The 28,000-nt window shown below is 43.4% G+C and overlaps 1 protein-coding gene across 2 annotated transcripts; it reads right to left on the bottom strand.

Moving 5' to 3' along the window:
* Positions 1-777: 777 nt before the first annotated feature.
* Positions 778-28,000, bottom strand: LOC121826801 (MAP/microtubule affinity-regulating kinase 4-like). Of its 2 annotated transcripts, XM_076561353.1 has the most exons (13): positions 27,893-28,000; positions 21,382-22,953; positions 20,546-20,986; positions 20,149-20,217; positions 19,108-19,235; positions 18,818-18,915; positions 17,926-18,055; positions 17,700-17,832; positions 6,979-7,122; positions 6,491-6,563; positions 4,978-5,049; positions 4,817-4,892; positions 778-4,640 (listed from the first exon to the last, which is right to left on the bottom strand). In XM_076561353.1, the coding sequence occupies exons 2-3, from the start codon at positions 22,893-22,895 to the stop codon at positions 20,962-20,964; spliced, it is 1,539 nt and encodes a 512-aa protein (XP_076417468.1). In that variant the 5' UTR covers positions 22,896-22,953; positions 27,893-28,000; the 3' UTR covers positions 778-4,640; positions 4,817-4,892; positions 4,978-5,049; positions 6,491-6,563; positions 6,979-7,122; positions 17,700-17,832; positions 17,926-18,055; positions 18,818-18,915; positions 19,108-19,235; positions 20,149-20,217; positions 20,546-20,961. The 2 variants fall into 2 exon arrangements, 1 of the variants encoding a protein (XP_076417468.1); XR_013047877.1 differs by lacking the exons at positions 19,108-19,235; positions 20,149-20,217; positions 20,546-20,986; positions 21,382-22,953; positions 27,893-28,000 and having other exon boundaries at positions 17,963-18,055; positions 18,818-18,899.

Raw genomic sequence — 28,000 nt, 5'->3', positions numbered from 1 at the left:
TCTGGGTGTGTTGCACTGATGTAGCTGAGGCGATTCCTATCAGGAATGTGACCTAACCATGTATGTATATGTGGTTGTATGGGAAGAGATAAATACTGGCCCCTGACACTTGTGTCATAGTATGTGGGTGTCTGTTTATAGCTTCTGCTGCTGTAGGTAAGGGGATTCTTAGAAACAAAAGATACCCAGCCCTGTGCATGGGGCTTTAGCCATTGTATTGTTGATCTTGTGGATGACAAGCTCCCCAACTGTATGAGAGGAGCATTTTCTTTAATGACAGTTAACATACCGGACCTCACGCCTAGGCATGTGTGTTTGGCACCTGCTGTAGAAGACATTTTTCAATGTAGAAGTTGACACCTAGCAATGTGGGGGTGGGTTTTAAGTGTGGGTACACCTTAGAGACGATGATACCTAGTGTTGTTGGCAAAGAGAAAACTTGACTTCTTGGTACAGTAAAAATAAAGTCAAATTCTTCCCTGAGGCCTGTATTCGTCAAGCCACACATTTCTTGTTTTCTACCCTTACTCTTCCAAATCTCTCAAGTCCATGTCTTGAAGACACTTCCTCTGATCAACTTCATTAATAATATATTGACACTGGAGTTCTATTTCCCTTGCCACTGACTCATTTTCTCTAAGACAGCTATCTCCATGACAATGCAGCACACTCTCTAACCACTCACCACAAGTTCAAACATACATGTGCATGCACACACACACACACACACACACACACACACACACACACACTTTTCCTTATAACATCATCATCTTTAGCACTGTTCCACATATATTACTGTTGAATAGACAAGGCTACAAACTCCCCTGGTTTCCTACATAGACTGCTAGGTGTCATGTCCTAATGGATCAAGACAGCTCCCAACTGCTGCCACCCAATATACACCATAGTGTTCATAAGACACACTGCAGAGAATCCCCCTCTTCTCCCACAGAGACTCATCCCACTATCAGGGGTTGCCCACACAACAGGCCTTGCTAGCTACTGCCCCCTAGTCCTGCTGCCAAACCCACCCATGTACCACTGCCCGGCTGGACACTCCTATCCCTGCCACTATAGCCTGAAACACACTGCTTGGTTTCAAGCTTTGCTGGAAACCTGCCTGAGGCCTGGATGCCCTACTGTGTATCACATCCTCAGGACTCCCCAGTCCTAACCCGGATATTGTGCATGATAACAGGCCTCATCTAATAATTTTCTCTTCCTACATCCATCCTGCTGCCACAATAGCCCTGCAAATTTTCAGCTGTGCTTAGACCCATGCTCCTGTCTGGTAGTGTATGTTGTCAGCAGAATGGTGCTATTTTGGGTAAGACTTGAAGCCAATTATTGTATATGCATACAATATACTTCAATACACATGATTGAAATCTGCACAGAGTGGTAGTAGGAGTATGTTAGCAAGAAACTTGATATGTCAGGGATGGAGGTGTCTAGAAGAGCATTTAAAATTCCAATGTTCACTGGGCCAGTAGTGTATATAGGGGGTAAGGGTGTGTGTCAACATTGTCTGGTACCTAGCAAGTCGTGTGTGATGAAGCTTGTGATCAAGTGAACTTGACACACAGCACTTTATATGCACTGTGGTTTAGACAGGATGTTAATGTCCAGCGTGGCCCAGTAACTAACAGTAGAGCCTGAGACCCAGCACATGGTATAGCATAGGAAGGAGTCCAGTAGAAGCTGATGCCTAGCAGTGTGGGTGTGTCTTCAGCAGAAGGAGGGGGTCTGTCAATGCTAATTGCTAGGTATTGTGCAAGACCTGACAGGGGGAATGTTCCCCACATGGTCTGATGGCTGTAGATTAATGTGGGGTATGAGGTCAAACTGGACCTGGTACCTAGAGTGGATGTGTGGTCACAGGGGTGGTGGTGTGTCCAGTATGTTTGATGCTAATTGTATTACATCAGAGGGGAGCAGTGGAAGAATGGGGTGTCAAGCTCTGCACAATCCCTACTGAGTATGTGTCAGCTCATGGCTGAGCTGGTGTCCGTCAAGGTCTGATCACATTTTGAAGTACGTTGGCAGTGTGCAATGTGATGTCCAAGTGTGCTTGACACTTCCGAGTATGTGTGAGGCATTGAGGGAGCCAGCAGAGCCTGACACCTGACAGTGCATGTGAGGGCTGCAGGGTGATGTGTGCATTCCAGGGCCTCCAGCTAGCCTGGTAGGAGTTGCCATGGAGTTTGGAATGCCCAGCAGGTCTGATATCCAACAGGGATATATGGGTTGATGAAATGTGATATCCTTTGGGCCCTGATGCTAATATTGTAGATTGTAGTGGTTGGGTGTGATATTCAAGAGGACATGAACCCTAGCAGTGTATGTGGAATTTCAGTGATATTAGGGTGTCAACTGGGTACAAATACTAGCAGAGTATTTGGGTACAGTGGCAAGAGAGCGTCCTGTATGGCATGATAAGTAGCTGTTAATAAAGAATTGTGTGGGTTACATTTTGGATCCAGACCTAGGAATACATGTGAGGTATGTGTGAGGGTTTGTTTAGCAATGCCTGATACCTAGCAGTCAATGTGTGGTTTGGTGGGAAGTCATGCATGGCCTTATACTTAGAAGTGTATTAGAGGGTGTGTGTATGTGTGTGTGTGCGTGTGCGTGTGCGTGTGCGTGTGCGTGTGCGTGTGCGTGTGCGTGTGCGTGTGCGTGTGCGTGTGTGTGTGTGTGTGTGTGTGTGTGTGTGTGTGTGATTTCAGGATTGTTTATCTGGCCTGACAGCTGGTAGTTCAAGTGAGGTGGCATGGCTGTAGTGTCCAGTGCTGCTTTATACCTGGTATTGTATGTCAGTGCAGGAAGAATCCAGGAGTGTTTGAAATAAGCAGAAACTGTGTGTCCTTGTCAGGAGGTCAAGTGTCCAACAGGGCCTGATACCTTTCCCCATGTCTTAGTACATTGTGGTTGGAGGCATGTCTAGCCTGGACTAGAATCTAGCATTGTGTGGGTGACAGCAGAGGGGAGTTGATTATCTAGTCCTAATACCTAGAGACCTATGTGGTGAGTGTGGGTGAGGGGCGTCCTTCATGTCCTTACACTGACACTGTATGTATGTTGTTAACAAGGGGAGGGGCATGGGTAACACATGTGGGTATCTAGATGTCAGCCCTGCTTTTTTCCCCAGCTGACTAGACCATCAATACAGTGCTGTTATCAGATCAGCTGGACAGCTCATCTCCATCCCACATGATGTGATAGGTTTCAGCCCTCGTCACACCACACAGCACACACTACACCTCCACATCCTCTTAGCCACACAACGTTCACTGTCAGGAATTTGTTGTCTGCTGGGGTGTGTCAGGGGCCAGGCTCTCTCTAGATGTCCTGGGGGAGTGTCCTGCTCCTGCCATGCTCCAGCTTCTGTATTTTCATTGCTGGTGGAATCAAGGCTCTCAAGTCCACAGTTCATCTTCTCCGGCTTATTTCTTATCTTCTGTTCCATAAGGCAGGGACTTAGTAGTCCTCTTCTATAACTTTATGTGAGCATTATAGTGTTTGTATTTGAGGTCAATTAAAATAGTGACTGTGTTCACTTTTACAATTGGTTCCTTATTGCTTGTTTTTAAATCTTCTTCTGCAGTCAATTGTGGACAAGCCATTCTCTCTGCTTTGATTTCCATGGGTGACTATGAAAAAAATCAGCTGCCAGGATTTCGATGGGTCTGTTTCTGAGCTTTCTGTTCTGTTCCACATATCCAGTCTCCATTACTTCCATATAGGTGTTTATGGATCTCTTAGGCTTTGTGGGAAGTCCTGGAAGAAGAATATTGGGGTCTGGAGGGATCTCTCCTGTTCTCTGCCATGTCTTCCAGGTTTAGGAACTGTTGGTTGTTACATCTTGTGTTTGAGCATCTGACTGGATTTTGCTGAGTCTATAGATGAAGTGCAAACATCTACCACCTTTAGAATAACAACTGGTAGAAGCTGAGAGCTCATATTGCTTGGATTTCTCTCCTCCAAGGGTCAAAGCATTCTGAATGCCAATTTATAGAAATTACGTTGGAATTCTAATGAAATACTTCAGTATTTCTTTGTAAATTGTTTTTGTCTAAACCAGTGAGAAATGGGCCCAATGTATGACCTCAAGTTCTGCCTCTTCATGTTCGTGGAGGCCTAGGACAGGTTGTCTATGGGTACTGCCCTTCTCTGGAGATCCAGTCTTGAATTTAGAAAGAGAAGCACATTTAATTCCCAAGCTCTTCTGAGATATTTCTTACCTGCACAGGCAGGTTTTGTTTGTTATGTGTGAAGACAGAGACGTATAGGTGACTTTCTGAACCGTCAAAATGCAAAGGCGTCTAAGTTGGGCAGGATTCAACAGTAAGTACCCACTGGGAGGCTTCCACAAGGGGATGCTTTTGTAGATTCCCCAGATCTTGTTGGTAATTTGGGGTGGTTGTCTGTAGTTGGATGGTGGAAGAGAAACCATGTCGTCTTCCTCCACAGAATGTCCTCCTGTTGCTGTGTGGAGCCTCTGAGTTCCTCTGGAGCTCAGACAATGACATGCTACTCTGCTAGGAAGGAGAGGGGAGAGGCGCTCTTTTTCCTCAGTGTACACATACTCAGGTCAGGAGTTCTCAGGGTCCAGGATTCAGGATATGGCCAGGTACCTAAAAGAAAAACCTTATATTAGATATTGGATGAGGCTGGCAGAAAGATACATTCACCACCCTAGACCTATGGCCTTTCAGATAATAACTGATTTATTTTTGATGGAATTCAGGACCTAATGAGGCATCAATAATGACCCGTTTCTTCCCATGTGTCTTACTGTGGAAGAACTCACCGGGGTCTCCTTGAGAAGCCCTGTTTGCAGGGATTGGTTTGTCCTAGCTGCTCTGCTACTGTCCCATAAACAGGCTCTAGGATCAAGAAGGAAACGCAGTTTTACCAACATGTCTGTTTCTAGACGCTGTGTTTCCTGCACCCAGCTCACTGAACACTTGCCTGGATGAGACAGGATGCACATACAATGAAGATGAGCTTTGTCTCAGAACATATCCAGCAGAACCTGCAGATCTGAGGAAAGAAAGGATGTCAATGAGAGGTCTCAGGTTGGCCTCTGAGACTACAAGACCCAGGCTCTTACCACACTAGTCATCCTATCTGTGTCAATGACCTGGGAGGAATTTAAACAGTCCCAACCAGTCAGCCACTGTCCAAAAGTGCAAGCTACCCAGCATCACTTGGACTCTCTTTATTCCACTTGGAAGTGAGTATTACTGATCAGCTTTGTGGTATCATGTGAAAAGATCTAGGTACAAAAAGAATATATTGTCTGTACCTGTTCCTGCTGCCTCCAGGAGGCAAGCAGGGGGGAAAAGGGGGTGTTAATTGTGTGATCCTGATCATAAGGTGACTTCTCTCATGTAACTATCGAAAGGCCACAACATGCTCCCTGCAGTGACCAGTGATATAAAAAGTTTACATTAAACTCACCTGGCTTCTTAGGCACCAACTCTGATTCTTAAGGATCACATTCTTAGAGACCATCATTACAAGGGCTTGGAGTTCTGTTCCGCATGTGCTGACTCCTGAGAGATTCTATGCCTGGCCACAGTACCCAAGACTCCCTTCCACAGGCCCTGGTTTCAGTTAAGTGCATCAGGGTGAGACATTCCTTAATGGTCACTCACTGACATACAGACAAGCTGTTGTCTTGAGGAGCAAGGGGGTCATTGTCTCTTGGCTGCTTTCCCTTGCTAGGTTGTGTGCATCCCCATTCCCCAGTCTCTGGAGCCCAACAGAGACTAAGTCACTGGTCAGTGACAGAATGGATGTCACAAGATAAATGTGTGAGAAGATGTTCACCATCTTTGTTTCAAAGTGTTACTTCTCAATGGTGTTAGGATCAGAGGGGAGAGATGTGCCACCTACACCAAGTTATCTCAATATCCCTCTGTAGCCATTCCCCAGCTGTTTCTATCTATCTATCTATCTATCTATCTATCTATCTATCTATCTATCTATCTATCTATCTATCTATCTATCCATCCATCTATCTCTTGTCCTCTGTAATACAAGCTAAGTGACCACCTACTCTTGGAATTGAGGGAGGCCTGCCTGATCAGCCTCATTCTTCCTATCCCCTAAGCCAGAGTCAAGTTTAGACAAGAAACCAAAAACTTAGCACCTGCTACAGGCTGTTTTATAGTGGTCTCAGTGATGCTTTAGGCCATGTGCTTCCCAGAGGTGAGCCTTGACATGCATCCCCATCAGAGTGGCCATCCTTCACTGCATGGAGACCCTGTCTTCCTGTCAGGTGCACCTGATAACACTGTGGACAATTATTCCAGCAGGACAAGCAAGCAGTCAGCCTAACTGAAAGCCATAGCTCTATGGTCAACAAGGCTGTCTAGGCCTGACCACTGTACCCAGTGGGACCTGGGTACAAAGTAGTTTTAAGAGTGCTGACCACACCTCTGACCACTGTGCCCTACACTAGGGAAGGCCTACTCACTTCCAAAGTGGAGCAATGTCCCAGCATTCCATCCAAAGTGGTACCCATTTTCCTCCAGCTTGCTGTCACTTTCCTGTTAGAAGACAAATATGGTTCTGATAAAACTCCGTACAGTAAGGCCCCTTCACAAACACATAAACTAGATCAGCATTCAGTGGGGCTATGTCTTTTCTGATGGTCAGGACACAGAGATAAATGAAGGCTGCAAATACAACAGTAGGGAAGGAGGGAGAGGAAGGAGAGGAAGGAGCTCTCATTCCCTCATGTGGGGAAACATTTCACTAAGTCCAGAAACCTAAAGGGTGGACAGATTAATGAGTACTGCTAGTTATTCCCCTGCAGACTGGTCCACAGGGTCTGCACATTCAAGCGTAGCTTGCACGTGATATTGGCTCAAGTCCCCCTCAGAGAAGGATGCTGTGAAACACCAGGCATGGAATCTTGGTAACTAGTGTTTCCTGGAGATTAACCTGTGGTAGCTGGCTTACCTCCTCCTGTGCTGGACACAGACCCTTCATGCTGGGGAAGTGGGCACACTGCCATCTGGACTTCCTGCAGAGCTTCTACTTCTGCTGTCTCAGGCCACACCTGAAAGTTACCACCTTGTGTCTCCTGATGTAGAGAGTTCATCACTTTAAAGAGGAAGGACATGTGAAGGGACTTTAGGGGACCTTGAAATATGCAGCACTTAAGCCAAAGCCATGGTGCATCCCTCTCTCCATGGCTCCTCCCCTCTTCTCTTCCATCCTCTCAAAATTCCTCCTTAGCCAATTCTTTTCTGATGCTTCTAAAATCTCTGGTTCTCATCTTTTGCTCTCCAGCTCCAGCTCAACTATGTCACTTTATTTAGAAGGGAATTTATACTGTGGCACTGGTGACTTTGAAGTCAGAGTTTTAAATTTGCATGTCCATGCAGTGAAACAAGTTAATGTGCCATTTGCAAAGTCCAGATGACAGTACCAAATGCATAAGTAGTGTAGTAGACACCCGAGCCCTGGAACCAGCCCAGTGACTCTGCCATGAACACTAACAAGTAAAGACTGTGACTCACTCTGTCATACTCGATCACTGCAGCTTCCAAAAGGAAACTGTGAAGTCTCTCCTTTTTAAAATTTATCTTACTTTCCCTTTTTATTCTTAAATTTTGTTTTATTTGGGCAGGTGTAAGTGTAAAGGACAGGTGTGAAGAGATGGGATCGTGAATGTGATCAAGATACTGATATAAAAGGCATAGAATGAATACATAAACGAATAAATAACTCAGTAGAGAGATAAGTAAATAAATAGATGAAATAAATAAATGAAGAGCATACAGGGTAAAAAGCATATTCTCCTCCTCAAGAGTGAATGAAATTTAGACATTTTTCAGAAAACAGATATAGCTCATGTCTTGTTTTTTGACCTTGAACAGATGTCTTCCCTATGCTGATTCCCTGCCAGTTTCCTTCTCCCTGAATGCTCACCAGAGGTTCTTTGTGTAACCTGCATTTGGTGTAAACAGCTTAGATGCAAGAATGGAGAATATTAGATAGCAAATTTCTGCCCTCCAGGGTTCCTCCATAGTTCTGTAAGCCTGTATTTAAGGTTTCCTGCCTTTTTCAATAAACTGCATTAGGCATTCTGCTGAGGCGAATGACCTGCTGTCTCTTGTCTCTGTTTTTTGATCCACAGCCCCTCACTCAGACATGGTGAACAGGTGGTGGTAGTGTGGGCGCTACTGCTACAAATGGAGGTTCCACCGAGATCCAAGAAAGAAGGGATGTCACAGATGGACACCCAAAAGTGATGCTGGCCAGCATTTTAAAGAAATAGAAGGTAAGGGTAAATTGTCATGGGTGCAATAGGGCACCACCAGTAAAGACAGGACAGCTAAAGATTTTAAATCTTCCCAATAGAGAAGAGGGAAGGAAAGGAAATTTCCCATTAGAAAAGGGAGAAAATTTTAATTAAAGAAAAAAAAAGGATTTTCCTGGTAAAAAGGGGGAAAATTTTGAAACTAGGCCTAAAGATTTCGAGGTCCTGTAGAGAAAGGATGAAGGAAAGGAAAAAACTTCTTCCCAATGGTAATGCAGGAAGAAAGGGCTCTTTCCAATTTAAAAAAATTCAGGATAAGCTAAAACTCTGAGCTCTTTTTGCCTGCCAGTTCAGAGCCACAGCATCCGAATGACAAAGAGTTGGCAGGTGGGCCTCACTGCTGCTGGCTGAACAAGCAAGGGAGCCCTGAGTTAGAAGTTTTGTTGTCTGTTGCTTAAATTTGGTTTAATTTTTTTTTAAATTTTTCCCTCATAGTGGGAATAATTCAATATTTAGGATCCTTTCTTAGGAAATGTTTTTCTGTTTTATCCTTACGGTGGGAATAACTCATTATTATTCTGGGAGTAGGGGAAGTTTAAATGGGAGTGCGCATGTGCGGGCCTGTGCAGTGGATAAAGACATGTGTGGTGGTGAGGCCCACGAGGGAAATGTACTCATGGGCAGACAAACAAGTTGTGGCCCAAAGAGGGACAGGTGCTAAAAGTTCAAACTGGCCCAACTTCTGGTAAAAAATGGTTCCGGTCAGGACATGAAATGGAAAGTCAACGCTGTTGAATTTTCAGGGATATTAATCATTCATTGTATAAAGGATGTTCTGTTATTTTGATTGTCCTAATAAATGTTTGGATGAATGTTTGATTCTTATGTTAGATAAACTAAAAAACAGAATTCATAATTAACTATATACTAGGTATGCTCTTGTCTGTTGATCATTACTAAAAATTTGGCTCTGTTAAGTTGCTTTCTAGAAATTTTTAAAAGTTCTATAAAAATATAACACCTAAAATGAATTGGGTTGTTAAATTATTAAATAATGTTGTTGCTAAGATAAACCCATAAAAAATCTCTTACTAATAAAGAGTTTACAAAATTTTTTCCAGTAAATAAAATACAGGTAAATTGTTTAGTCCATATTGTTAATAATTGACTACTTACACCAATGTGTTACTTAAAATCAATAAGAAAGGATCCTCTTTTTAAGATTTTATGAAAATACTCTAAGAGAGTATTACCTAAAGTTACCTCTTCAAATCCAATAAAGTTTGTATTTAATGCTTTTATAATTGACATATGTAAAAAGGACCATAAAAATAAAAGCTGATGATAAAATTGCTCAATTATTATTGCTTTCATATTTTATATACAAAATGGCATCTATATTTAAAACTAGAGGCTTTAACAATACAAAAAAGGGTATTTTGACAAACAGCTATCAATAATAAACAGCCTAAATTAAAAATAAAATTATATGGAATTGAGATAAAAAGATTATTAGATTCTGGTGCTGGGTATATCTATAATTTCACAAGAATACTGAGATCCCAGCTGGCCTCTATAAAAAGTCAAAAAAATAGAGAATATTACAAGATGTTACAACTGTAATAAAACCATGCTTCTCATGGAAGCAACACAGCCTGGTTTGCCTGATGTGGGAGCCCGTTCTTGGGTTCCTCGTGGCTTTACCCAGCAGGTCCGCATAGAGGATGATCAGGACCACGGGCCTGAGTGCAGGTGTCTGAGATGGTCTGCACTTGGCTGTGCTGGGGGAGGAGGTCTTTTGCTCCACCCCTTGGCGTCTCTATAAAAACCCTGGGCCAGAGACAGTCGGGGCCCGTTGGAATAGGTTCCAGGCCCTCTCGAGGCTATCCTTTATTTTCTATCTGTTTATCTCCGCAAAATTCTCCACTATAAATCCTTCTATCTAATATTTCCTGCTGATCACACTCAAGAAAACTCTGGGGAACTGTGGGGGTGGTGGGTAAACGCCCCACAGCCTGACCCTGTGACAATTCCTAAACATTGATATTTAATAGTGATTAATTTATATGGATGATATTTTATTGGCTGCTAAAGATAAAAAACTTGTTTTTGATGCCTTTTCAAAATTACAAGAGGTTCATAGCCTGACTAATTTACAAAGAGCCCCCAAAAAAGGCACAGGTATCCTTTCCCTATCATTATTAAGGTTACGTATATTTTGTTTTTCTCATTCACCTACTAGAGTGTTTTGACAAACAGTTTCTATTCTATGGGTACATTCCCCAGCTTCTCCAGTAAAAATCACTACTCCTTATCCTCAGGCTGTTGCTCAGATTATATTTAAGAAAATCAAGATAAGTGTTCAAACTTTTGGTAAGGAGCGAGATATTATGTTGACCTCATACACTCAATCTCAAATATCATGGTCACAAGCCATATTGACATGCTCCATTCAGGGTCAGTTTGATACTCACTACCCCTCCAGTGATGTGTGTCAATTTTTTAAATTGCATCCTGTTATATTTTCCAAGACAGTACAGATGACTCCTATTCCTAAGGCCCATATGATATTTACTGATGACACTTCACGTGGTTTTGCTGTGGTAGTTTCTGGCAACATCGGAAAGAGAAGAAAAGTCCAGGACACTTCTGCCCAGATGGCGGAGGTACAAGCACTGTTGCTTGCTTTACAGATGTTTTCTAATGAATATGTAAATATTTATACTGATAGCATATGTGACACATGCCATTATGCCTTTAAAAACAACAGCCTACATAAGGTAATAAGAGGGCTAATGCCATTACTCATATGGCTGTCCCATTAATTTGTTCTGCCTTTGAAAAGGCTACTCAGTTACATCAATGTTATCTTAATGTTGGATCTCTTCGTCATCACACAGGCATAACCTGGACACAAGCCATCCAGATAGTTAAATCATGTCTTCTTTGTGCTGAATTTTTACCTGTTCCTCATTTGGGAGTTAATCCCTGAGTACTTTTACCTAATCATGTGTGGCAGATGGACGTCACACATGTACCTTCCTTTGGAAAACTACAATATGTCCATGTGTTTTCAGGATAGCTGAAAACTCTTGAGTTTTTTCGTCCTGCAAGTGCAGAGCTGCAGCATCTGAATTACAAAGAATCAGCAGGTAGGCCTCATTGCTGCTGGCTGAACAGCAAGTGAGCCCAGAGCTTAAAGTTTTGCTGTCTGTTTGCTTAATTTTGAAACTAGGCCTAAAGATTGGGGCTCTGTAGAGGAAGGATGAAGGAAAGAGAGAAGCCTCTTCCCAGTGGTAATGGAGGATGTAAAGACTTCTTCCAGTTGTAGAGTTTTCAGGATAGCTGAAAACTCTTGAGTTTTTTCGTCCTACTGGGCCGCACTCCATCACTGCTCTGCCTCCCACCGGTGCGTACCTGTCCACCTGCTGCTTCAGGCTATCTCGTGTACACCTTTGTCTGTCACCGCCACTGGGCACGTGCCCGCACATACAAACTCACGGTTAAACTTCCTACTCCCATGAAGGGACTACCTAATAACGAGTTATTCCCACTATAAGGGAAAAACAGAAAAACATTTCCCACGAAGGGATCCTAAATATTGAATTATTCCCACTCTGAGGGAAAAATAAAAAAACATTTGAACCAATATATTTCGTCGTACTCATTCACCTACTGGAGTGTTTTGGCAAACAGGTGCTATTTTATGGGTACATTCCCCAGCTTCTCCAGCAAAAATCATCACTCCTTATCCACAGGCTGTCGCTCAGATTATATTTAAGGGAATCAAGATCAGTGTTCAAACTTTTGGTAAGGAGCCAGATATTGTGGTGACCCCATACACCCAGTCTCAAGTAGCATGGTTGCAAGCTAATGATAATGATTGGGCCATACTGACATGCTCCATGCAGGGTCGGTTTGATACTCACTACCCCTCCAATAATGTGTGTCAATTTTTTAAATTGCATCCTGTTATATTTCCCAAGATAGTACAAATGACTCCTATTCCTCAGGCCCGCATGGTATTTACTGATGGCACTTCAAGTGGTTTTGCTGTGGTGGTTTCTGGTAACATCGTAAAGAGAATAAAAGTCCAGGGGACTTCTGCCCAGGTGGCAGAGATACAAGCGCTGTTGCTTGCTTTACAGATGTTTTCTGATGAGAGTGTAAATATTTATACCAATAGTCAATATGTGGCACATGCCATTATGCCTTTGGAAACAACAACCTACATACCATCCATTTCTTCCATTCATGAATACTTATTGCAAATACAAGGACTTATATGGTCCTGCTCACATAACCTTTATGTGGGCCATATTAGAGCTCATACTCAATTGCCTGGACCTCTAAGTGAAGGTAATCAGAGGGCTGACGCCATTACTCGTATGGCTGTCATATTAGTCTGTTCTGCCTTTGATAAGGCTACTCAGTTGCATCAACGTTATCATCTTAATGCTGGATCTCTCCGTTATCATACAGGCATAACCTGGGAACAAGCCATCCAGATAGTTAAATCATGCCCTATTTGTGTGGAATTTTTACCTGTTCCTCATTTGGGAGTTAATCCTCGAGGACTTTTACCTAATCATTTGTGGCAGATGGACGTCACACATGTGCCTTCCTTTGGAAAATTACAATATGTCCATGTGTCTATTGATACATATTCTTCTCTAATTTTTGCTTCTTTCCATTCAGGGGAAAAGGTTAAAGATATAAAAAAATCATTGTCTTCATGCTTTTGCTTACATGGAAGTGCCAAAATGCATAAAGACTGATAATGGTCCCACCTACAGTAGTACGGGATTTTCAAAATTCTGCCAAGATTTTTCTATTGTTAATAACACTGGTATTCCTTATAATCCTCAAGGGCAGGCTATAGTAGAATGCTGCCATCGTACCTTAAAAACTTATATTGCTAAAGTAAAAAGGGGGGAGCTAGGGGCTCATCTCTCCTCTCCACATTCTATTCTTTCCCTTGTTTTATATATTTTAAATTTTTTATCGGTGGATTCTGCTGGAGTATCCGCTGCAGATAAGCACTGGAGGGCTCCTGTTGCAAATCATCCTCTGGTGCGATGGAAAAATCTTTCTACTGGCACTTAGAGGGGACCTGATCCGGTGTTGGTGTGGGCCCGGGGATCTGTTTGTGTCTTTCCGCAGGACAATGAAGTTCCTCTTTGGGTTCCTGAACGCTGTGTGCGCCCTGTGGCTGCTGCTGCATCCCAACATGGCAGAGACCTATTGGGCCTTCGTAAAAAACTCTCCCCTTCTGATGCCAATGGGGATTGAGAGCCCAATACCGCCAGCCTTGGCAAACATTATTGTAAGCCTAGGAACTGTAGCCATGTGGCTGGATTCTTCAGAAGGTAATGTATGGTAACTTTTTTCAAAAATGTTGAGAATGTATCACACCTTGGAGATTAAGGATAACTCTGAAGGTCAATGAACTTCATTTGCTAACAGTAGCATGCCAGCGAAGCCTTTTTTGCATTTTGCAACCCCCTCAAGCTGGTGTAGTACCTACTTTTCAGGAATGGCTCTGTGCAACATTTATTGGCCACCCAAAATTCATCTAGCCTTTTTGAAGATACCTTAAAATTTGGAGCCTGAATGTAGCCATTATTGAGACCATTAGTTTTGCTCCTTGTTTGCTGTTTTTGTTTTTTTTTTTTTTTTTTATGTTTCTCAGTTGTTCTCTTGCAGACCTGCCAGCCTAAGTAGTACTGGGATCAAGAAAAATGGGCCTTGGTGGTTCGTGTTCCTGGAGCTGTGTCCATGCCAGTGGACCATGGCAGCTAGACACAGATGATGCTCACATGCTCCAGAAGAGACTCTGACATCGCTGTTGCTGTTGTTGCTGTTATAGCAGTGGTGGCCACTGCTGCTATTGTTTCTGGGATTGCTATTTCATAATTGGTTACTACAGCTAGCACAATGGAGACCCTGGCAGCAAAAGTAGCTACCACAGTTAGTTAATCTTCTTATTGGGCATGATAAATTTAATTCCACTATTACACATTAAAATTGGCTTTGAAAGTTGTAAAAAATAAAACTCAAGTTCCATTTGCTTATGGGATATCACCTTATAGGACTCCAATTTGCAGTAAGGCTCGTTTAAATAGGGAATGGTTCAATTGCCTTTAGCCTCCTGGCTATGGGTGGGTTAGGACTTCTGTTGGTCTTTTCTGTGTCGCACAGATTGCAAGCCCAGTGCCACTTTGAGATCTTTGGCAGCAGTCACTCTACAGCTCACGTGGTTGAGTCTGTATGATAATGAGTATTCAGAGATGGGGTAATGCTTGGGGGTGGCCATCAACCTAAGACAGAGCACTTGTGTGGCCTGGGCAGGTGTCTCTATGACGGGTAAGGTGGTCTGCTGACGTCCCACGCAACCTAAGTCAGAAGCTCATTTAATAAAAAGGGGGGACCTGTGGGAGCCTTGGGCCCTGGCCCCCGACTGTGATTGGCTGCCACCTTGCTTTCTGACCTTTACCAGATGTCCTCCCTATTCAGATTCCCTGCCGGTCTCCTTCTCACCTAAGGATCACCAGGGAGCTTACCGGAGGTTCTTTGTTCCTACATCCTGTATTTGGTGTAAACAACTTAGATGCAAGAATGTAGAACATTGGGTCTAGAATGTAGACCATTGGTAGCGAACTTCTGCCCTCCGGGGATCCTCCATTTGTGTTGTAAGCCTGTATTTAAGGTTTCTTCCCTCTTTCAATAAATGCCATTCGGCATTTGGCATTCGGCATTCAGCCGTGGCGAATGACTCGCTGTCTCTTGTCTCTATTTTTAATACGCGGCCCTTCGCTCGGACATGGTGAACGGGTATCGGTAATGCGGGCGTTACTGCTACACCCACCTACAGTAGTACAGGATTTTCAAAATTCTGCCAAGATTTTTCTATTGTTAATAAGACTAGTATTCCTTATAATCCTTAATGCTATAGTAAAACACTGCCAACGTACCTTAAAAACATATTTTGCTAAAGTAAAAATGGGGAGCTGGGGGCTCATCTCTCCTCTCCACATTCTATTCTTTCCCTTGTTTTATATATTTTATATTTTTTATCAGTGGATTCTGCTGGAGTATCTGCTGTAGATAAGCACTGGAGGGCTTTGGTTACAAATCATCCTCTGGTGCAATGGAAGGATCTTTCTACTGGCACTTGAGGGGACCTGATCAGGTGTTGTTGTGGGCCGGGGATCTGTTTGTGTCTTTCCACAGAACAATGAGGTTCCTTTTTGAGTTCCTGAGTGCTGTGTGTGCCCTGTGGCTGCTGTTGAATCCCAACATGGTAGAGACCGATTGGGCCTTTGTGAAGAACTCTCCCTGTCTGATGCCAATGGGGATTGAGAGCCCAATATGGCCAGCCTTGGCAAGCATTAATGTAAGCCAAGGAACTGCAGCCATGTGGTTGGATTCTCCAGATGGTAATGTATGGTAACTGCCTTTTCAAGTATGTTTGAAAACATGTCACCCAGACATCTTGGAGATTAAGGATAACCCTGAAGGTCATTGACTTCCAACAGTAACATGCCAGCTAAGCCTTTTCATTTTCACAATTCTCTTCAAGCTGGTGTAGTACCTACCTTTTAAGGAGTGGCTCTGTGCAACATTTATTGGCCTCCTGAAATTCATCTAGCCTCCTTTAAAGATACCTTAAAATTTGTGAGCTTGAAGGTAGCCATTATGAGACCATTAGTTCTGCTCCTTGTGAGCTGTCTGTTTTTCCTTTTTGGTTCTTAGTTGTTCTTTTGTAGAGCTGCCAGCTTAAGTCATGCTGGGATTAAAAAAAATGGGCCTTGGTGGTTTGTGTTCCTGGAGCTGTGTCCATGCCAGTGGACCATGGCAGTAAGACACAGATGATGCTCACATGCTCCAGAAGAGAATTTGACATTGCTGCTGCTGTTGTTGCTGTTGTAGCAGTGGTGGCCACTGCTGCTACTGTTTCTGGGATTGCTATTTCATAATTGGTTACTACAGCTAGCGCAATGGAAACCCTGGCAGCAATAGTAGCTACCATAGTTAATTAATCTTTCCTTCTATCGGGCATGAAAAATTTAATTCAACAGTTATATACATTTTGATTGGCTTTAATAGTTATAAAATTTATAAAACTCAACTTCCACTTGCTTTTGGGATACCATCTTACCAGAACTCCAATTTGCAGTAAGGCTTGTTTAGGAAGGGAATGACTTAATTGCCTTTAGCCTACTGGCTATGGGTGGGTTAGGACTTCTGTTGGTCTTTTCTGTGTTGCACAGATTGCAAGCCCAGCGCCGCTTTGAGATCTTTGGCAACAATTAACTCTGTAGCTCACACATGGTTGAGCCTATATGATAATGAGTATTCAGAGACAGGTAATACCTGGGGGGCACTCACCAACCTAACTCAGAGCACCTGTGTGGCCTGGGCAGGTGTCTCCATGATGAGTAAGGTGACCTGCTGATGTCCCACACAACCTAAGGCAAAAGCTCATTTTTTATTAAAAGGGGGGACCTGTAGAGCACTGGCCCCCCATTTTGGGTAGCTGTTGCCTTGCTTGCTTATGTCCTCCCTATACTGATTCCCTGTCAGTTTCCTTCTTTCTGAATGCTCAACAGGGTTCTTTGTTTGTGTATCCTGCATTTGGTGTAAACAGCTTAGATGCAAGAATGTAGAACAATGGGTTGCAAACTTCTGCCCTCCAGGGTTCCTCCATTGTGCTTTAAGCCTTTATTTAAGGTTTTCTCCCTCTTTCAATAAATGGCATTTGGCATTCTGCTGAGGTGAATGACCTGCTGTCTCTTGTCTCTGTTTTTTGATCCACAGTCCCTTGCTTGGGCATGGTGTATAGGTGATGGTAGTGCGGGCACTACTGCTACAAGATACAACTGAGGATGACTGTGTTGTGTGTGACAAGCTTGTCCCAAAACAAGGATCACTGTTTTCTTTCATATGCAAAATGTGCAGGTCATAGGGGTCAGAACATGAACAACAGAACACTCAGGACATGGAATAGGACAATGGTCTATCTGGAATTGTCCACAATGTTCTTGGGAGGAGCTGATCACCTCCACCATCACACACTGTGTAGAGTGGGGTGTACAGAGTCCTAGTTGGTTCAGAATCCAGAAATCTGCAGCCCTGGGCTCTCCATTAACCAGGGAGTATGAACAAGTTTCAGTGGCCTAAAACCAACCCAAAGTGGTTTTCACAAGTAACAAAAACATTGTGGGACCCATGAGCAAGAGTAGCCATGGAAGTCAGCAGACAAACAGACAGAATCTGGGTGTCAGATGAGTAGAACTGGAAACTCCTATCTAGAATATGTGGCTTCATGTACTGCCTCTGTCACTGGTGTCCTTAAAGTGAAAGCCCTGCCTCCAACATCCCAAGACAGGCACCAGCTGTCTCAGTGACCCACCTTGAGTCCTCAGCTGTGATCACATGGCTCAAATGGAAAGAACTCAATCAATCAGACCAGGTAGCCAATCTGGACGCTCCTGGTTGGTCAGGTTGAGGTCATGGGATTTGTGACTGGACTGCAGGTGGGGATCCTGTGAAAAAGGATTCGAGAGTAGCCTTTGCATGTTCTGTGCCTTGTTTCCAAGGATGTATCAGCTAGTGCATACCTTCCCCAGCCCACTGACCTGAGTCCCCAGAAGAATTCATGACAGCAATTCTCACCTCCAGGTGTCTCTATTTTATAGGTTAGATTTGGATGTTTCTGCTGTTTGTAATCCATCCTGGATGACAGTACCTTCAGTTCAATCCTTGACCCTGTCAGGATGAAAGAAGCACAGAACTTGTCTCCTTTCCCTCACATGTTTGAGGAATTTACTATTGATGCTATACATACAGTACTTGAAGCCAGGCATGGCAGTCCACATCTGTAACCCCAGCACTCAGGAGGCAGAGAAAGGGGTCATACTCTGTGAGGTTGAGAGTTGCTTGTTCTACACAAAGAGTGTCAGAATAGTAAGGGCTATATAATGAGATACAGTCTCAAAAAAAGTAAAATATAAGATGAGGATTCAGAAAATTTTCCTATCTCATTTGTAGAATTCAACAGAATCCTCAAACATTTCTCAACCCTGCCTTCACTGATATGCAGCAGAAACACAGTCTGACACCAGGTGATACCCACAAACTGAAAATTTCTCTCCATGAACAAATGGACTGATCTTGTTCGCTTCACTTGGGACTCATCAGATGGTCAGGGTTCTAGAAGTCAGTGACAGCACATCCTGGCCATCATCCTGCTGGGAAGATCTGGGCAAAGCCTTTAAAATTCATCAGTGTTTGCTAACAGGCCAGGGTCAGATGGTCAGAATGGAGCTGGAGGCCAACTACAGCAGAGAAGCTGGTTCCTCCATTGTCACACCTCTGCAGTCTCTCAGTCTGAGTTGGCAATCAATGAGAACTTTCCCTCTGTGTCAGGGATGCTGGCACAGGGCACCTCATGGGATCCTTTTCACCACATCCAGACCAGGCTTCAGAGACTCATCTTCTACCACAGATACTTACTGTACTCAGTCTTACCTTCAGGTGCATGATTCACACAGATTAGAACCTGGAGTCCCTGTCGAGTTCATTTCCCCTTGCCAAATCAGTGAGCTGCTCCCTAACTGGAAGGTGTCCTGGAAAACAGTTGAGACACTACACCTCAGCCAGTGCTTCACACTGCACCAGGGGCTGTCATCAAGAGATGCATGATGATCAAGGTTTCCTTGTAAGCCTGACCTCAATGGTGAGCATTGGTCATAAAGAAGTCCCTTGTTGGGGTCTTGTACAGGCAATACCCAGGATCAGGCCTGGCAAGGCCTACTTACCTTCCCACATTGGAGCAGAACAAGGTTAATGTAATGTCAGTTATAAATCCCTCCAAGAGATTAGAAAATGATGCAAGATTCTTGGATCAGGAGGTGGGAGACAGCAAGGGAATCCTGGATGAAGGAGGCTATGGAGACAAAGACATAGACATCATCAGATCTGCCAAAGGACATGTCAGACAGGAGCGGCAGAGGACTCCACTGCATGATGGAGCCACCCTTCTCTGCTGCCAGACCCTTCTTCAGTAGCCCAGAATGGAAGCCCCGTTCCAAAGCAGCCTCATAGTTCTCTACCTTGACATATGCCAGGAACCATCAGAGCAGGGTCTTTCCTCCTCATGGCTGGCAATAAACCCATGGTCACACTCCACTCTGTTTGAGATATTGTTCCTGGTCTCACTTCTTCAAGACCCCTGACCCAGCAAAACACCCTTTTCTCCTGATTCATTTCAGGTAAGCTCCTTTGGACAGACTCTACCCCTTTCTACAGGTCCTCTCATTTCCTCTCCATCCTCTCCACCTCCGTTCCCCTGTTCCTCCTCTTATCTCCATTCTCCCATCTCCAACTGGATTTACAATTCCTGCAGTTCTTCTGAAAGACAGTCAGAAAGCAGTTTGGAGGTGATGAATGAATCAAAGAAAAAGAAAGCCTGAGACCTGTGTGCCAGTCTGTCCTGTTGACAGAGGCAGCCCATTTAGATGCCGTGGAACCCTGGTCCCACAGGAACCATGAGGGATGTAGACATTCATTGGGTCGATGCTACATGTGACTCTCAGGGATGTTCAGCCACAGTTCAGGGGCAGCAGTGAGGTGAAGGATGGGGAAGATGGCAGCTGAGACCCTAACCTGGAGGATGGATACTGGAACCTGTAGCCCTAACTAATCATCACACAGGACACAGATTTCCAGCCTGGATCCTTCCTGTTGCACTACACCACACCAAGACTGTAGTTCAAGTAGAGCATTTCACTTTCCCCAAATAAAACCAAAAGAATAAGGAAAGTGCCTCTTTTAGTGAGACTTTAACAGACAAGGCTTACTCAGCGCTGAGGAGGATGGGACTCCACTGACCAATAGTGCTGCACTTTTCTCCTGCTATACCCCCAGCTCTGTAGGAAAGAACAGGATGTTATTTCCAAGACAACATCCTACTTGTGTGCATTGACACATGCTAGGAACCATCAGAGCAGGCCCTCTCCTCCTCATTGCTGGCTATTTCTAGCTCCCTCCCAGTCTGCACTTCAGGGAGGTTTGTTCTTGCTCTAGACTGTGCACGGCCCCTGTCACAGGTCAGCACACACATCTCTTTCATGTTACTTTGTTGACAGGAAGTTCCTCAGAACAGACTCTATTCCGTATTCTACACCACCTCTCATGTCCTCTATTCCTGTCTCAAAATTGTTCCCCAATTAGTCCTCTTTATCTCCTTTCACCCACCTCCATTTTCCAGAGGATTTACACAGGTCTTGCTGTTTTGTCCAAAAGGCAGTCACAGAGTAAGTTGGGGGGGGGGGAGTTAAAGTGACCAAGATGATGTGCAGCCATGATTGGTATAAAGTCCTTCCTGGTTGTAGAGGCTGCTGTTTTCCATGCAGTGTGAGTGGTCCTACAAGAACAACCAAAGCTAGGAAGGTAGAGGGTCAAGGGGTCCATGTGCTTTATGAACCCCAATTGTCCCAAAACAGTTCTGAAGCTGGATTAAACTGAAAGAGATGCAAAGTGGCAGCTCAGACCCAATAGCTGGAGGATGAATGCAGGCAGAAGCCTGGTGTCCTGGGTTGGAGGGAGCTGGCACACTGGAGATGAGTTCTGGCTCACTTCTGTGGCAGTCACTCCTCACCAGGTCTGGAATTCTATTGGGCCATTTCAGTTTCCACACTTTAAAGCAGAAAGAAACGTGAAAGCACTTCTATTAGTGACTTTGACAGATACATTTCTGTGCTATATTTCCCTTCCTGATTCCTCCATTCTGAACCTTTAACCCCATTAGAAAAACTCTCCTCCCTCCCTTCCCACCCTGTCTTCCCCATTTTAGGCAATCTGCTTTTGCCTCAACCTTCCAGGACTTTACATGAACAGGAAGCTGTGAATTTGCCATCTAATGTACTACATATCAAATTCTGGGCCTTCTGAGTGGGTATAAGGATATTAAAATGGCATATTGAAAAGACAACATAGGAATTCATCTGTGTGGCCCAACCAACTGTTCTCCATATAGGTCTCCACTGTCCTCTCTTTCCTTGTGGCCCCTGATGCAAGGGTTCAGGACTCACCTTGGGGTGGCCAGGCAGCAGCAGCAGCACAGCGCTCCCAGTGCATCGGAAATTTGCTTCCTCACCAGCTTCCAGACCCTGAATGGCCTGGATCTAGATGTTGTGGGTGCCACCTGGGGCTGCTCACTGGGGATGTCTGGCTCCTGGGATGAATCTTCTTCACAGAAGCCCAGGTTCAGAAATCCTGTGGGTGTTTCATCCAAGACTGATTCAGGGGAGGAGAGATTGCCAGGCAGGGGGTCAACAGAATTCCTGTTGATTGCAATGTCCTCTGCAGCAGTGTTGATGACGTCAGCCATAAGAGCATCTCTTTCTGGGACTGTGTTGTCTGAAGAGGACAGCACCTCCAGGAAGGAGGATCTGTGAGGCATGGTGTAGCTTCTACATCTTTTGCCTCTTTCCTCCACACCCTCTTCCTTAAAGTGACCCTTCCCAGCATGTGTACTGGTTGTAAATGCTGGTTCACTGGCTCTCTTCAAGGGTAGAGGGAGGTGAACAGGAACTGCAGGGCTGTTGGTTAACCAGGGCATCTGCCCTTGCTGATGGCTGTCACCACCACTCAGCTGATATTTGAGAATGTTGCAAGTAGCCGTTACATGATTATCTTCTTGCCTGTGAGTTAGGGATGAAACAATCTCCTCACATGTATAGCCGATGGTGCAAATTGTCTCCACGACCTTGGGCAGGATTTCTTTGGTGGCAGGCAGTACATGTTCTTGAATTGGGCCCAGCCATGCTGTTTTCACAAGCTGACAGATTGTGAATCGGTAGCAGATAGGGACCATGAGTAGTCGGGCAATGATGAAATTACAGGGTTTTGACAGATGGTAGGGAATGGGACACATTGTGGTGGTAATGACCCTGTGCATACCTTCAAGGGTTTCTTCCATGTATGGAAAGTGCCCTGTGACTAAGACATATAGAACAATACCCAAGCTCCACATATCACCTGCCAGTCCATCATAGGGCTTTCTTGCCAAGATCTCTGGGGCCCAATAGAGCAAGGAGCCACAGATCTCCTCCAACTTCTGCCCCTCTGTGATTTCAATTGCCATACCAAAGTCACAAAGTTTTGCATTTCCTGCTGCATCAACTAGGATGTTTTCTAATTTGATATCACGGTGTGCAATGTGTCTCTGGTGGAGGAAGTGAACTGCTGACACCACCTGCCGGAAAATCACTCTAGCCTCCTCCTCCTTAAAACAGCCCAGAGCCCCGAGGCAGCTCTCCAGGTCTTCTCCTGCCACATACTCCATAATCAGATAAGCGGTTGTCAGTGTGTCGATCATGTCAAAAAATCGAACGATGTTCCTATGTTCTAAAGACTGAAGGATGTTCACTTCAGTACTGATGTCAGCCACACTGTTGGTGTTTTTCTCAAGGACCTTGACAGCCACTCGTGTATGTGTGGGAAGGTGACAGGCCAGCTTCACCTCCCCGAAGGAACCACAACCTAGAGATGTTAACATCCTGAAATCCTTTTCAAGAATGTCCTCATCCATGTGGCTGCCCATGGTGTTCTGCTCAATTTCAACCACTTTATCTTGTGTTCAATCTCAGACCCACACAATGCTAAAAGAAAAAAGATTAATTCCAGTTTTAGAAGTGGAGGACATAGCTTTGGATTCTCTGTTATGAAATTGAGATATCCCATACAATCTAATGATGCTCTTCAAGAATATAAAAATACTAGAAGAACCAAAATCTAAGGCAGTGGATGAGAAATCATAGGAAAGATCAGAGTTGGTATTAGTAAATTTGGTATTCAAAGGAAAATACTGAGAATCCTGAAAGAATGATCTGCTCCGTTCACAGATGAGCCACTATGCAAAAAAGAGAGATCAGATAAAAATAACACCATAGAAAAATCGATGTTGTAACTAATACAACTACAGTCCAGATGGTCTTTAGGATGTTACAATATTTATACTCCAGAGAATTATAAAATATGAAAGGAATTCCTAGACATGTGTGAATATTGAGTTAAAATAAAATAAAAACACTTAAACACATAAGTCATAAACACCAGTGTGGATTGGCAACAAAAACAGCTCCAAACAAGGCAGAGCCCAGATCTCATGGATTCCCTGAATCATTCAAAGCTTTGCAGAAGAATGAAGACCAGGATAATAGAAAATACTGCAAGAAAGAAATAGCAAAGGAACACATCCAAACTCATCCCTGTGCCAGTGTTAGCCTGATCCCACAACCAAGTAAGCTCAACAAATGGAACAAGTGTGAGCTCCTTTCCTTGATGAACATAGATGTGAAAATCATTCATGAGAGTCCCTCATACTTCACCTCCATCTCAGCAACACACTAAAGAGCCTTTGTTCATGGTCAGAATGGCAGAAGTAACATTTGTAACAAATGGAAGAACAGCATAGCACATAAGGAGACTGTGGGAAGAATCCACACTCAGCACAGTGACTTGAGAACTGCTGTGTTATAAGGAAAGTAGCTAAACTAGATATAGTTTTTAGGAGACAAGGCAGGTCCACAAACAGAAACAGTCTTTTTGTCTACTTTGTCTCTCCTGGTCACAGGAAGGAGAGGGCTAGGCTTGTGTAAAGTCACAGTATCAGTCACAAAGATATGGTGGGGGACTGACATAGTGCAGAGGAACATGATCAAAGAACAGTATAGGCATGTATGGAAATGTATCATGCAATTGCTTATGAAAATGTATATAAAAATTATACCAAGATAACCCATACTCAGAATGATAAACATGGTATGTATTCACTCACAAGTGGATACTAGATGCAAAGCATAGGTTATCCAGATTTCAACCCACAGCTCCAGAGAAGCTAGCTAACAATGAAGATGCCAAGAGAGACACATAGATAGCCCACCAAAGGAGAAATAGATGAGATCTACATGAGCAAACTTGGGGTGAGGTGGGGTAATGGAGGGCAAGGAATGGAGAATGAGAACATAAGGGAATGGGGTGGGGGTTGACCTGGAAAAAGGACAGAGTGGAAGAGCAAGGAACGAGATAACATAATAAAAGAAGAAATCATTGGAAAAGAGAGAAACAGGGTGCTAGAGAAGTTCTCAGGAATCCACAAGGATGACCCCACCTTAGGCTATTAGCAATAGTCAAGAGGGTGCCTGAACTGTCCTACTCCAGTAATCAGAACAGTGAATAGCCTAACTGTCATCATAGAGCCTCCATGCAGTAACTGATAGAAGCAGATGCAGATATCCACAACCAAGGCCAGGCCAAGCTCCAGGAGTCCAATCAATGAGAGAGAGGAGGTATTCTATGAGCAAGGGACATTGAGATCATGATGGAAAAAAGTACAGAGACAACTAGCCAAACTAGAGGACACATGAACTGTGCACCAAAAGCTGAGGGGCCCCCATGGGACTGGACTAAGCCCTCTGGATAGGCGAGACTGTTGTTTAGCTTGAACTGGCTAGGGGGCCCCCAGGCAGTGGGATTGGGATCCATGCCTGGTGCATAAGCAGGATTTTTGGAACTCAGTGCCTATGGTGGGACACCTTGTGCAGACTTAGTGCAGGGAGAGGGGCTTGGACCGGCCTCATCTGAATGTACCAGGCTCTGCTGACTCCCCATGGGAGACCTTGCCTTGAAGGAGTTGGGAATGAGGGGTGGGTTGGGAGGAGGCTCGGGGGTGGGGGGAAGGAGGACTGGAAAATCTGTGGTTGGTATGTAAAATGAAAATTTATAATAATAAAAATAAAATGAAATTCTCAAAGAACAAAAAATTAAATGTTTCTTCAAAAGTATTTACACATTAAAAAAAGAAAAAAAAACCAAAATTTAAATGTACTCTAATTGAATCTCGTTATCCCATGTTTAGTTGCTATCCCTTGGGGCCTGCTCTTTTTTCAAGGAAAACTGGAGAGCAGTGGATCTGGTGGAGAGAGGAGGTGAGGGGCAACTGGGAGGAGTGGAGGGAGGGGAGGATGCAGTCAGGATGTAGTGTACAAAAGAAGAATAAATATAAAGAAAACCGAAAAACATAAATATAAATATGAAGCAGCAAATCTAGATCCCAGGACCCAAAACTAACAAACTGGAAATCAACTTGTCCAATCTCAACAACCAGCAGCAATGATCCGCAGTATTTCAGTAGTCCATAAAACTGAGGGAAGGTACACTTTCAAGCACATTTCATGAAAGAAATATTACCCCAATTTCCAAACCATATAAGACATTTCAAAAAGATCCTAGTATCAGCCAATATCCTTGCATGACAGATTGGAAAAAAACCTGAATGAGAATAATTGATAGCTCACCTCAAATTCAACACCACATTAATAAGACCAGTCTTCATGATCAAAACATCTTTAACCAGGAACACTCAAGATTCGTACACAGACACAAATTGCCAAAGGGCATAGCATACACACCTCACTGAGGTAGGTCCTAAATCAGACACCAGTGGAATGGAGTGCCTAATTCAGGAAAAACTTGGAATTAGTGAAAGTGTTACTACAAACATGCCAGTTCCACAAACACAAGTGTCACATTTTGTTCACTGTAGGTCATGAGCAGGCAGGGGGATAGCCCTTGTATAAGGGGTCCAATTTAATGGGACTTGGCCCTTTGACAAAGTACTTGTCCAATTCAATGGGTCGGGAAGTAAAGTGTAGCAGATAAATATGATCAAAGTAGAGTACAGCCAGATGTCAGTCATGATCAAATTCCTCATCCTATGCATTTAATATATAACAATAAATTTGTAAAATACACAAGAACACTGCCAAAAATAACAAAGAAAAGAAGGTGATAGAAGGAAAATAAGTTGAGATGAAGAAAAAGGAATTATAGAAAAAAAATACTACCCAAACCAATAATGTAAATAAAGAAATAATTAAATACAATTGACAAAATCCCAAACTGAGAACTTGGGAATCAAACTCACTATGTCCAGATCCAACAGGTCAGGGAAAAAGTCAAGTGTATGGAAAACAACAGAGTCCAACTGCTCTCCCACCAACCAACAGATTTTCCGAAGTACAGACTAAACTCAACCTCAGGCAGTGCCTTTTCATTGGCTTGTATCTAGCATACATCACAAGGATTCCGTGTGATGTCACATACTATGGACCAATCAAGGCTCAGAAAAAAACCACAGTGATTTTTTAAAAATTATTTTCTGTTAAATTATTAATTTTTTTTCTATTCACATTCTTGTTCCCAAGGAAATGCCCTTAGCAGAGAAGGCTACTATCCTTCCCAACCCCACTCCTGTTACTTTCCCAGAAGCCAAGACAGATTCATTGCTGTCACACAGTCACACATTGAACATATCTCTCCCATCCACCCTGTGAATGAGCTCTTCAAGTAGCCTAAATTCCAGATCCCATCCTCTGTCATGTAGCATAGGTCTCATATTAACCAAGCCTGCTTCTTGATATTGAAGCAACTCCTTTCCCCTCAGACACCATGAAGTTAATGGAGACACACTTGTCTGGTGGGAAGAAAACTCCTCAGACACCCACAGAGTGTCCAGACCATCTTTACTAATGACCTATTGTCTGAAAGGAAGATCTGTACATGCATCACTGTCCTTCTGTAAGCTCTGGGCATTCCCTCCTTCCCCTGATAAAAAATAAAAATACATCCAAGAAGGAGGGAAATAATAAGTCAAAGGGAAAATTAAAGTCTAGGAAATAAAACTAGACAAACACTCTGAGTACTGAGTATCAAGAAAGACTCATACAGTGACCAGGACAATTCACTGATGAATTCTGTCATCTCAACATAAAACAGCAATGTTCTCCAGATATTTCAGTATCCTATAAGTCTGAGGAAAGGAACATTTTCAAATTTTTTCTCATCAAAGATTCATTACACTTATTCTCACACCAAGTAAATAAAATGTAAAAGGGGGCCAGTGTCAGGCAATATCCTGGACTAACAGATTATAAAAATCCTTAATGAGAGATAGCTCACACCAAATTCAACAACACATTAAGACCATACTTCATGATCACCCAGGAACATTAGGATTTGTCCACACATACAAATTGACACAAAGCAGAACACACACACACAACACTGAGGTAAGTTCTATAATCGGACATCAAAGGAATAAAATGCCTTTTTCAGGAAAACATTTGGAACTAGAGAAAATGTTACTTCATATGTTCCAGTTCCACAAAGACCAGTGTCACATTTTGTTTCCTAGGGATTCTGAACAAGCAGAGAGAAGAACCTTAGATCATTTGGAAGTACTTGTCACATTCAATGTGTGGGTAAGTGAAATAGAGCATGTTAATATGATCAAAATGCAAAATAGTCAGATATGGGAAGTCATGATCAAATTCCTCATGCTATAGAGATAATATATACCACTATATGTGTAAATTCCACAAGAACAAAGGCAAAAATGATAAAGAAAGAATGAGGTGAAATAAGGAAAAAGCATTTACAGGCACAAATCAAAACCCAAACCAAAGATGTAAATAAAGCAATGAATAGATACCAAATAGATACAAAAGCCCAAACTGAAAGCCTGGTAATTATACTCACTAAGTTGAGATCTGACAGGCTTTGAAAAGTCTAAATTTAGCAGAAGCAACTGAATCCAACTGCTCTCCCACCAACCAACTGCTTCTTTGAAGTACAAAGACAAAACCC

The sequence above is a fragment of the Peromyscus maniculatus genome, chromosome 23, assembly GCF_049852395.1.
Source record: "Peromyscus maniculatus bairdii isolate BWxNUB_F1_BW_parent chromosome 23, HU_Pman_BW_mat_3.1, whole genome shotgun sequence".
NCBI lineage: Eukaryota > Metazoa > Chordata > Mammalia > Rodentia > Cricetidae > Peromyscus > Peromyscus maniculatus.
Note: the sequence above shows the minus strand (reverse complement) of the source record. Positions and strands in the feature narration are given on the sequence as shown.